This window comes from Microtus oregoni, unplaced genomic scaffold, assembly GCF_018167655.1.
Source record: "Microtus oregoni isolate MIOR12 unplaced genomic scaffold, Mior012 000006F_ref0000085, whole genome shotgun sequence".
Taxonomy (NCBI): Eukaryota; Metazoa; Chordata; class Mammalia; order Rodentia; family Cricetidae; genus Microtus; species Microtus oregoni.
Genome location: NW_024543065.1, coordinates 47,237,783 through 47,250,042, shown reverse-complemented (window position 1 = coordinate 47,250,042; position 12,260 = coordinate 47,237,783). Strand labels below are relative to the sequence as shown.

The 12,260-nt window shown below is 42.7% G+C and overlaps 1 protein-coding gene across 1 annotated transcript; it reads right to left on the bottom strand.

Moving 5' to 3' along the window:
* Positions 1-206: 206 nt before the first annotated feature.
* On the bottom strand, positions 207-8,492 carry Cabp5 (calcium binding protein 5). The gene is made up of 7 exons (XM_041654364.1): positions 8,374-8,492; positions 5,553-5,583; positions 4,874-5,017; positions 3,606-3,715; positions 1,863-2,010; positions 1,167-1,196; positions 207-866 (listed from the first exon to the last, which is right to left on the bottom strand). The coding sequence occupies exons 1-6, from the start codon at positions 8,434-8,436 to the stop codon at positions 1,171-1,173; spliced, it is 522 nt and encodes a 173-aa protein (XP_041510298.1). The 5' UTR covers positions 8,437-8,492; the 3' UTR covers positions 207-866; positions 1,167-1,170.
* Positions 8,493-12,260: the final 3,768 nt, after the last annotated feature.

Genomic DNA, 12,260 nt, shown 5'->3' with positions numbered 1-12,260 from the left:
GAATTTCCTGAGTCTTAGCATGCTTTCCTCTGGGTTGAAATGTTTCAATTCAGAGAAAATTACTACATAAATACCAAAAGAAAAATGCTAAAAATAGATTCAAATGGTCCCCAGAGAGTGACAAACAGAACAACCATAAGCAAGAGGATGGAACACATATTATTATTCTACTTTTACTTTATTTCAGTCATATAAATTGAGGCTATTGGGTCAGAGATCAGATGACATATTCTATAGGTTTACCTAAAGAACACCAAAGCAAGAAAAGATTGGAGGAAGGCATGACACGAATTCTTTATCTTGAGTGATAAAGAGGCTGAAGTGTCCAGATCCATGTATGTTAGGATGGAGGCCATGAACCACCTAAGGAAAGTAGACACTCGCCTGGAGCAGCCCAGGGCACATCAGCACAGGGGCAGAGGGCTTCTGGGAATGGCATTGCAGTCACCTGGCTGAGCTAGGGATTTGAAGAATCCTGTCTTCTTTCCACCGCTTCACCTCCCTCGAAATATTTTACAGGAGATTAATTCCCTCCAGGGATCAGCTTGCTCTAAACCTTGATAATCCAGATTAATGGTTTAGCTCAGTTCTCCCAGGGTTATCTCACACTAGAGCAGGGACATGGGTATTTACAGGGAAGTGACAGACTGTGCTTCTGGGAAACTCAACCTTCAAGGCCTCCTCCGAGCTAAGACTTATCAGGCTCCTCATCACTCTCTTGCCAAGAAAAAGAAATGAAGTTGTTGTTAGAGGAGCCAGGCGGAAAGTAGGCTGTGTGTGGAACTTTTTGAAAGATTTTCTTTTCTTCAGACTGTGAAAAAAGTTCCCCACACCATCTTTTCCAAAGGGAGACACAGAAGGAAAATCTGTGGGAAACAGAGAATTAGGGAAAGATGTCATGGCCCCTGGAATGTTTGAGTGGCAACTGATCATAGTACAATTCATATTTATGTACATATTCTCCCTTCTACATTTGCTTCTACACATCTCTTCTCCCAAGTAGCAAAGCAACTGTTTGCAGCCATCCCCAAGTCCACAGCGTGGCAAGTCTACAACCACCCTGCACCCTGAACCCTCCACCCTCCACCCAAGGACTCCTGGGAATCCAGATCTCTACAAGCATTCAATCCATGTTGACAAGGCAGCATGTGTCTGCAGCTTCTTACCTCTTCAACGAGACATCATCTTCACAAACTCTGAAAAAGAAAATTTCCTGTGAAGTTCCTCTTGTCGAAAGCAACTTGTTTCACATCTTATTCCCTTGAAAATAGGTCCCTCACTGAACCTGGGGCTCACTAATTGTTGTTGTTATTGTTTTAATGTGTATTGCTGTTTTGCCTACATGAGTGCCTGTGCACCACATGTATACAGTGCCCGGTGAGAACAGAAGATCTCACTGGAACTGGAGTTGGGAACTGCCATGGTTTCTGGGTCCTCTGGAAGAGCAGCTAACACTCTGAACCACTGAGCCATCTTTCCAGACCTATCTCACCAATTCTTTGTTAAGCTGCTGACCAGGGACTGCAGTGAACCTCTCATCACCACCTCTGTCCTCCACCAGCAAAAGGAAGGGGCGAGTGGGAGATCCTCAGCTGGCCTGCAGCCTGGAAACAAACACAAGGTAAGTTCCATGGAAAAGTTTTTCTCTTTTCCATGGAACTTACCTTGTGTTCACACTCACAGAGATCAGAGGAGGGCACTGGGTGTCCAGCTCTGTCACTCTCCACTGTATTCCCTCTAGACAGAGGCTCTCTCTGAACCTGAAGCTAGGCTGGTAACTTGCAAGCCCCAGCAGTCCTCCTCTTACCACCTCCTACAGCCCTCTGGCTATAGGTTCACACTGAAATTTTTAATGTGAGTACCTTCAAAGTCAACAGTGCCATCTCCATTGATGTCAGCCTCCTGTACCACCTCAGAAATCTCCCGAGGTGTGAGCTTCTCCCCCAGCAGCCTCTGCATGGCCTGCTGCAGCTCTGCCAGTGTGATCTCTCCATCTCCATTGGTATCAAACTAAACAGAAACAATGGGGCTAGATCAGCTTCAGTGGTGATACAGCCTCAGAGAAGGTCGGGGTTCCAGGCAGCTCAATAGAGGTCAGGAACCAAGCTAAGTACTAAGGACATGTCATCAACTGGAATGTTGGCTCCTCAATGTAGGATAGGGCTTCTTTTAAATTTGCATCTACATTATTTTTAACAACTTTGCTGGGATGTAGTTGATATCTAAAGAGCTATGTATGTACAATGCACACAACTGGATGAGTTTAGACATATGCATGGATTCATGGAATCATCACAACTACTGTGACAGATATCCATCACAGTCAGGAGCTTCCTGGTTCTTCTTAGCTTTTGTTTGTTTTCCATGTCCTTAAACAAATTATTACATTTGTTGTTTGTTTGTGTGTGGGTACATGCATGCCATGGTGCACCTGTGAAGGTCAGAGGATAATTTGCAGGAGTTGTTTCTCTCCTTCCACTATGTGAGTCCTGGGGATTGAACTCAGATCATCAGGTTTGGCAGTGCCTTCACCCACTGAGCTATCTTACTCACCCCATGTTCTTATTCTTATCAATTATCAATATATTTTATAAGTTATTATGACTATTATTATAAATGTTTGGTAGAATATTTTATTTATTCCTTGACAATTTTATCCATCCATTAAAATTTTTAATTATGACATTTGCAAGAAGATATATAATACAGAAACAATTGTGTTAAACAAAATAAGCCAGATGCAGAAAGACAAAAATCAGATGTTCTCTCTCATACAAGCAACATAGATTTAAATTTGAGTATTATGTACATGCATGTGTATGTCATGATACTAGAATGCAGACAATGAGAGAAGAGGGACTTTTAAGGAAGGAAAAAAGAGGAAAGGAAATAACAGAATACATGTGACATGAAAGTCAAAGAAGGACCAAGGCCTTGCACACACTAAAGCAGTGTTCTACTGCAAAACCACACTCCCAGTCCCTCACTGTGGATTCTAGGAAGATGCTTTGCCACTGAGTCATGCCCCAGCCCCTCACTGTGGAATTCTAGGTAGAGGTTCTATCACTGAGTCACATTCCCGGCCCTCACTAGGGGATTCTAGGCAGTGTTCTACTACTGAGCCGTGCCACTAGATCCTGGAGACCTTGTCTGTTTCTTGTTATGTTCAGTTAGACTTGCCTCTCTTCCACAAACATCTTCCTGTCCTATAGCCTCTGTAATAGAAGTTTCCTTCCCCAGAATAGCTCTGCCATTCTGGAAACAACAAACCCATAGATTCTTCCTTCCTGTTGCAGAAACTAAGATTAGAGGCTCCAGAATTTGCCTTGGGAAACATGGGGTATTGGATATAATTTGCAATCCTTGATCCTTGGGTTCTTCATATGTATGATGGGAATAAGTGTGTGCTTATTCCTAATATTGTATAAAAGGGTTATATAAGATGAATACATATTGCCAAGTGTTTGGAATATATGATTCTCCTTACCTTTGTATTTAATCTCAACTAATTGATTTTGGTGGGCACTACCCATGGTATGGACTAATAAAACTATCCCCTTGAGGTCTCCCACACCCCTCTCAGCATTATGGAGTTATTAACTCACCTCCTTGAAAGCATCTCTCATCTCCTGGACACCAATCATCCCTGCCGTCTCTGCAAGCAGTTTGGGGGTCATCAGCTCTACAAAGTCTTCAAAATCTACACGGCCACCAACTGAGGAAGAGAGAGCTTGGTTAGCCAGGATTCCATAGGCTCTGAGCTTCTACCCCTGCACTTTCCCATTTAAGTCAGAATAGGTCAGCTGCCATCTTCCTGCATGCTAAGGGTTTTCTTTGAGTCTCTTCTATTATGACATGGAATTCAATCTTGTTAACTCACATCCATGCCTAGGAGTCAGGGTAATTCTGGATTCAATCACAGAAGCAACTTAGGGTTCCATTTAATGATGCATTGCTGAACAGTGCTACTCAGTAACACTGGATCCAAGTCCAGGTGTATATTCAACATCCATCAAGCTACTCTACTGATAAGAACTCTACTGATATGGTAAGAGTTCACTGGGGAATATGACTTTTCCCACAATGGCATACTTTCTACAACATGATGAATAAGTAAGCCATGATCATGTCTCTACTTGATTGACAGGGAAACTAAAAACCAGGAATATTCCAGAAATATCCCATTGTTCAAAATGTTCACAAGGAGTAAATAATAAAAGATAGACTTAAGGGGCAGGGAGATGGCTTATCAGGAAAAAAGTATTTGCTGTCCAGTTTGATGACATTGAGTTTGATCCCCAGGACTCACATGGTGAAAGGAGAGTACTGACTCCAGCAAATCGTCCTCTGACTACCACACAGACGCCGTAGCATTCACATGCACCCCCTCTTCCACCAACACACAAAATATACAAAAGCAATTTGAAATTTTTAAGTGGGGAGCTGGGCAGGCTCAGCTATTAAGAGCACAGTCTGTTCCTACAGAGGACCTGAGTTTATTTTTCAGAACCCATATGGTAGTTCATGACTGTGTGTAGCTCCAGTTCCAGGGAATCTGACGCCCTCTTCTGGCTTCTGCAGGTGCCAGGCACATACTTGGTGCACAAACGTAAATACAGGCAAAATATTCATACAGATGATATTTTAAATCTTTAACATTTTTAGTGATAAAATGTGCAACTAGTATCTAGATACATCTTTAAAAATCCTCTTTCTAACCACTTCAAATGGAGCACAGTCAAAAAGATGCTTTCTGTCAGGCAGCTCTTTCCCCTTAACAACCTTCCTATTTAAAGTGCTACTCTCAACCTGAACACCTTTCTCACTCCCACCCTGTCCCAACGCTGGGCATGTCCCCGACCCCTGCCCTCACGGTTCATGCGGATTTGTTGGCCCAGCTCAGTCAACTCCATCTCTGTAGGCATGTAACCCATCGTCCTCATGAGATTGCCCAAATCCTTGTAAGAGATGAACCCATCTCGGTCCTTGTCAAATTCAAGAAATGCTTCCCGGAGTTCTAAAAAGGAAGAGAGAAGAGCTAGTTGTAGAGCAACCTGAAACAGTCAGTAGAGAAGACTGGTATCTCTTGAAATTATCAATAAGACACAACTAGAGATTAAATGTATTCTACGAAGAAACTATTCTTCAAATACAGAATACAGTTTCTTCGTAGAATACATTTAATGAACTGAATGACTCATTTTTGAAAAAGCAGGGATTTGTAAAATGTGCTAGTGAGGTAACCCCTGAGAGCACTGAAGTCCTCAGAGTCTTAAGTGAAGTTACAAGGGATCTCAAAACAACCAAAGGAAAAGAATAGCAACGTTTTTTAAATCACTCTAAAACCTATCATTTCTGAGTTTCAAATGAGGCAGACACAACCCATTGATACTCGGGAAGCAGATCCTAAACTGACACAGAATGAGCTGTGCAAATTACATCTAACAGGGAGAGGGAGGAAAGGAATGTTCACATGAAAGAATTTACACAAAAATGCAGGAGAGGGCAGATGTGGGTGGCTAACATGGAAGGGCATTTGAGCAAGGAGTTACCATCAATCTCATCCTGTCCCAGTGGCCTCTCCTGAAAGGAACACAAGAACGAGAGATTGGAGGAGTCCCACTTCCCCCAGACAAGCCCATTGTTCTATCAAGCTTTCTGGTCCTTCACACTCTTCCACTTTCTTCTTCCTCCTTCCATCTCCACCTCCCATCCCCAGCTCTTCTCTGACCACCCTTTTTTCCCATCCCCTCCCCTTTCCTGTCTCCTATCCTTGTGTCTTAATCTCTGACTGTCTGTCCTAAACATAAGAGAGTTGGAACCTCTTCTCTAGATGAAGAAAATATGTCTCATCTACTGTGTTCAGAGGAATGTCTGTGTCAAGCTCTTTCACTGTATTTAAACCTCAGAACCATGTCAGTGAGGTAAACTCAAATATTCTCATCTCACCCATAAGAAGCTGAAAAGCAGAGAGATTAATGAGCCTACCAAAGGTCACACAGTTCATATGTATAATATCCCCCTCAAGGGAGAGATAAATCAATTAATCCTGTTTTCCTTTTATTTATTTGCCTATTTAATCATTTTGAAATGCAAGCATTTTCCAAGTACTTGTGAGGTATCAGAGGACAACTTGAGGCAGTTAGTTCTTTCCTTTCTTTATCCTGGGGATAGAACTCAGGTCTTTGGACTTAGCAACAGGTGCCTTGACCTGCTGGCCCTCACTGGCCCTTATTGAACTATTCTATTCTAGTATATATATGTATGTATGTATGTATGTATGTATGTATGTATGTATTTAGACAATCTAGTGTAGCCCAGACTAGTAGCCAAAAAAGACTCTGAACTTCGGATCCTCATGCCTTCATCTCCCAGGCACTGAGGTTACAGGAACTTCCTACCACACCCCCTTTTTATGGATCTGGGAATTGAACCCAGGGCCTCATATGTGCAAGATAAACTCTACCAGCTAAGATACATACTCAGCCACTTCATCCTTTTAAGAAATGAGTTTTTGTTAACAAAGAAACAGGTTTGCGCTGTGATGTTGTCACACATCTGCATCGCTGACCTTTGCTGTCTTTGGCACCGCCACCACCTCTAGCACATGTTCCTCTCTCCCCAGTCCCATTTCTCCCCTGAAGTAACACCCTCTTCTGCTTTTATGACACACATACTCCTTTGAGATCACTCAGAGGTCAGACACAGGTCTCCTAGCTCCCATGCCCAATTCTTTCTGCTATATCCCACTGACTCCAGCACCTCCATCCTCATTCCCAGTAAGCATCCCCTTGTGTGAAACCAGTGTTCAGAGTGCTCCATGAATATTCGGTGTCAGTCTCACATCCGAGAATTGCTGGTCATTGTTCTCTACCCATGAGTACACCTGGGGGGTAAGCTTGGTTAGCAGGCATAGTGCCTGGGAATTTACTCCTTATCAACCTTATAATTGGAGACCTCCTCACTTTGGATTCTTCTTCTTTTCTTCCCATGCAAGCTCTTACCTTCCCTCAGCTCTCTTCCCTCTCCCTTCCTCTATCTTCCCTTCACTTCCTTTCTCCTGTTTCTCTTCCCTGTCCTGCCTTGCCCCACACCTTGACCCATGTCCCCTCCCCTTCTCTTCCCTTCCATTTTCTCCCCTCCCTTTCTACCTTCTCCTTTCTTTTCTTCCCCTTTCTGGTGACTTTAAAGGCTTACAATGAAGAGCATGTTCCTAAGAATCAAACAGGACTAAATACGCAGAGCGCTGGACTGAGCTCCCAAAGTGCAGTCAAAGAGAGGGAGGGGCAACAATATGAGCAAATGGGTCAAGACCATGATGGGGATACCCACTGAAACAGCTTACCTGAGCTAATGGAAGCTCACCGACTCTGGTCTGACAGTGGGGCAACCAGCATAGGACTGAACTAGACCTTCTGAATATGGGTGACAATTGTATTGCTGGGGTAGACTGTGGGGCCACTGGCAGTGAGACCAGGATTTATCCCTACTGTTTGTACTAGTTTTTGAAATCCATTCTCTTTGGAGGGATACTTTACTCAGCCTGATATAGTGGGGAAGGCCTTGGTCCTGCCTCAATGTGTTAGACTTTATTGACTTCCCATGGGAAGCTTTACCCTTTCTGTGGAGTGGATAGGGGTGGGGAGAGGGGAAGGTGGAGGGAGCCAGAAGAGGGAGAAAGTGGGAACTGGGATTGGTATGTAAAATGAGAAAAGGTAGTTTTTTAAATAAATAAATAAATTTTAAAAATTAAATAAATTTTAAGTAAATAAATAGGTAGATCCATAAATTGTGCCACTGATTAACTGTATAGATTTAAAGCAAAAAACTTCATAATTTAAAGGTCTCAATTTACTCCCTTGTAAAACAGGAATGAAATCATACCCAACCTCATGTGTTATTCTGAGGACTGAATGCCACCAAGCCTTTTTCACAGGACTAGGCACACAGCAAGACTCAATAAGCAGTAGCTATTTTTAATACCATCATCAGCATCATCAACACCATCACTATACCCATCGTCATCAGAAGCGGCAGCACCACCACCATCACTATCACCACTGTCATCCCCATCATCACTACAATCACCATCAACATTGTCATCACCAGCAGCAGCAGCAGCAGCACCATTATCACCACTGTATGATTTATAAAACAATGATGTTATCAAGAACGGCTCCATCCCAATCCCTTTTACATTCCTCTCACTCCACCATCCTGGTTTGCTCCTGACTTCTGATTGCTGATCCTTGTGTCTATACGATGCTACTTGAACTCAGTTTACACTCTCTCCACCTGCTCCCCTTGTTGCTCAGCATTTGCACACCAGTTTTTCCCATGCCCCAGATTCCCTTGCTCTTCCTGCCACCTCACCCGCTGCTTCTCAGCAATGCCTTTCCTCAAGAAGATGCAGGCAGGGCCCATGGGAAACTGCATGGGGGCAGGTAGAGTTCACCAAGCTCTGATGTCAAGATGGCCCCTCCTTCCTCCTCCCCTGCAGCAGGCAGCCCAGTTCCTGATTGCTTCAATCCTTTGCCAATTCTTCTTGCCCTTCTTGGACTCTCCTCAGTCCCTGTGACAGATCTGTGACAGCTCGTGGGGAATCTCTAATCAGACAGTGGAGGGATAGGAGCTCTTCCTACCTCCCCATCTGGCTGGAGTGAGATGGGAGGGGAGAGCCAGTGTGGGCTTCTGAAACTCTTTTATCCCCAGAATGGAATTAGATAGTACATTTTGAAATGGGGATTAAAGTGAAGCCTCTACTCATTTGCTGTTCCAACAAGCATTTTGAACATTCATCTAAGCCTGACCTTTGGTGAGTGAAAGTTGGAAAGGATGGATGTGGTATTTCATAAGTCAGTCATGTGCTCAAAGGAGCAGGATGCAAGAACCCTTGATACCAGGTCATATAGGCCTTAAGGGAACATGTTGTTGCTGTGCTAAATAGGTTGAAAAACTGCCTTCTAAATATTTAGTGCTACAGTTGACTTTGACTAGAAAAGCCTCCTCTGCAGTAGGCAATTGGTAATGCAGAGATAAGAGCTGGTCAACGTGCTGAGAATAAATGTCTGCTGAGTGCCCAGCCCTAACTGGGACATTGCTACCAACCCCTTCCTGAAGGTTGAGGAAACATTGAGCAGTGGAGATGAAAGAAAGTAAGCACCAAAGGATGTGGTAAAGTACTGTGAAATATTGTCTTCTGGATGCGGCATATTCATTGCACTCATGCACGTACTGCACCTATGGTTACTTGCACAAGATCAAGTCAACAAGATCAGTTAGCAGTGGATTTTCAGAGAGAGAGAGAGAGGTGTTAAAAGATGTCAGGCAGTGTGGATACACTCAATAAATATTGTATATGTATATGAAATTGCCAAAGAATATATAAAAATAAAAAGAAACCACTTGATATGAGGTGTTGTGTGATCTTCTAAGGAGACATGAATACATGTCTATTCTCCCTAAGATAGGGCACAAGCAGCCAACCAAAGAAAAGATTCCACCAAGCCTGACTCGGTGAACCAATGAGTTTATTGGGGTTGCCTACAGGGATATGAATGGTGAATTATCACCCAGATGCAGCTGCATCACCAAAAAGTCCATCTCAGCATGGATAATGATTATGAATGCCACATACTGGAAAATCCCTACACAACTTGCATGCACTTCCACTAAAGAGTACTATATGGTGGTTTGAAAGAAAATGGCCCACAAAAGGAATGGCACTATTAGAAGTTGTGTTTGAGTAGGTATGGTCTTATTGCAGGAAGTGTATCACTGTGGAGGCAGGCTTTGAGGTCTCACATATGCTCAAGTCATGTCCAAAGAGACTGACCATCTCCTGTTGCCTGCAAGATGTTGGATTCTCAGCTACTTCTCCAGCACCATGTCTGCCAGCATGCTACCATGTCCCACCATGATGATAATGGACTGAACCTCTAAATTGAAAGCAAGCCAACGCAATTAAATGTTTCCCTTATTAGAGTTGCCATGGTCATAGTGTCTCTTCACAGAAATAGAAACCCTGACTAAGACAAAAGTTGGTACCAGGGACTAGGGTATTACTGTGATAGAACTGTTTTTGTTTGGAGGAATTTGAACTTTGATACTTTGGGTTAGGAAAGCAGTAGAATGGATTAAGTTCTGCTTAGTGGGCCATACCAGTAAAAGCAAAACAATGGTGCTGAATGTGATTTGATGAGCTGGGGGTGGGGCAGGGGCTGGCTCAAGAGGTTTCAGAGGAAAATAATATTAATATGTGGCCTAAAGATCATTTTTGTGATATTTTAGCAAAGAAAGCAGCTGCTTTTTGTCCCTGTCCAGTATATCTGAAGCTAAAGTGAAATGAATTAGTTCCATTGGCAGAGGAAATCTCAAAACAGCCTAGGATAGACTCCGTCATGTGGTTACTAGTACTCATGCTTATAAAGATGCATAATGGAAAGGAACACTCTGAGAGAAAACAAAGAACCATGAAGTGGAATGGAACTAAGTTCTGTGTTCAAGGAGATAAACAGACCAAGAAATGGAATAAAGGGAATGGTGACCTAGGACAAGATCCCACCTAGCTAAATTTCCAACCTGTGAAAAGGAATTAAAGAAATGATTAAACCAGGATGTGATGATGTACACCTTTAATCGTAGCACTCCAGACAGCAGAATATCAGATATCCGCCTCTGGCCTCTTCAAGCCCATAAATAGGTGCATGCTACCATGCACACACACATGAACACATTTTTTTTTTTGCCTGACACAGCATCCATCACTTTTATAATTTTCCTGAATTTGATCAACTGTCAAAACTACCAAAGCAACTACTCATACCCTTCAAAGGGTCAAGCTCACAGAGTGAAGGGAAGATTGAGAACCTCACTGAACTTGGCAGACAGCAAGACTTGGACAGTGCAGCACAGGACTCTGAGCTCAGATCCTTTTACCTCAAATGTCGGTATTGTGACAAATGATAACTCATTAGTCATTTTTGGTATTCCTTGCCTCGTGTATACATCATAGCAACCTCTCCCTTCATATTCTCATAGCCTGGTACCTCCTTAATCAAGAATTTGCACTTGGCATTGTCCCTTTGGAAGATTTGTCAGGATGTTTTGAGGATATGGCAATCAACTTGCTAAGGTGAAAACTGGAAAACAAACAAACAAACAAAAAAAAAAAAGCCCTGGGTGAAGGGAAAGTGGTTCAGTCCTGGAAAAGGCTAAATTCATTCTTTTTTTTTTATTTTCTTTTTTTTAAAATTTATTTATTTATTAAGGATTTCTGCCTTAAGGTGTCTCTGTGTCTTCTTTTCACGGACCCACATGAACCCACATCTGTGCCATAATAATCTCATCTGCAAACTCTGAATTTCCTTTTAATGTCATATCTACAAGCACATGAGGTATGGCATTGACTTTGGGGGAGAAATAAACAATTCAACTCGTAGCAGTCTTTAACATTTAATGAGCCATCAGGAAGAGTGAAGTCACATTGTTTGTAGGAAAATGGACAAACCTGGAGCCCATCACATTAAGCAAAATAACCCAGCCTCAAAAAGACAAGTATAATGATTTCCCTCCTAAGTGTAATAGCTATCTCGCTATCTGCCTACTATCTTCCTCCTGTCATCTATTTATCATCTATCTTAACCATCTACCTTGTATCTACCTGCTAATTATCTTATCTATATACCTTGTATCTACCATCTATCACCTATCTACCTATTTTACTTATCTTTATCTAGGTATTACATATGTTGTAGAAGTAGAAGGGGGACAATTTGGTGGGAAAAAAAAGGTCGAAAAAGATGAAGGACAAGAAGGAAATTAGGAAAGAAGAAAAGACAAATATGGCATGTCTTTTTTATATGCAAAATTTAGGTTAAAATACATATTTATGCACACATACCTATGACACAAGAGCAGGAGGGGAGTATTTGGAGGGAGGAAGAAGACCCACGTGAGAAGGAAGTGGGGCCAAATGGAGGTAATGGGGAACAAGTATTAACAAAGTACAATTACCTATGTCTATAAAAAGCCATGATGAACCCAATTATCTTGTATGCCATCTAAAAGTAAACACGCACTGGCTTTGTGGGAGCCTAGGCAATTTGGATGCTCAACTTACTAGACCTGGATGGAAGTGGGGGTTCCTTGGACTTCCCACAGGACAGGGAACCCTGATTGCTTTTCGGGCTGAGGGGGGGGGACTTAATTGGGGGAGGGAGAAGGAAATGGGAGGCAGTGGCGGGGAAGAGACAGAAATC

Excerpts from the sequence above, each read along its gene's own strand:
- Cabp5 (XM_041654364.1), bottom strand. The coding sequence starts at position 8,436 with ATGCAGTTTCCCATGGGCCCTGCCTGCATCTTCTTGAGGAAAGGCATT. Across the intron at positions 5,584-8,373 it reads GCATTGCTGAGAAGCAGCGG|GAGAGGCCACTGGGACAGGA; the intron begins GTGAGGTGGCAG and ends TGTTCCTTTCAG. Across the intron at positions 5,018-5,552 it reads GGGACAGGATGAGATTGATG|AACTCCGGGAAGCATTTCTT; the intron begins GTAACTCCTTGC and ends CTTCCTTTTTAG.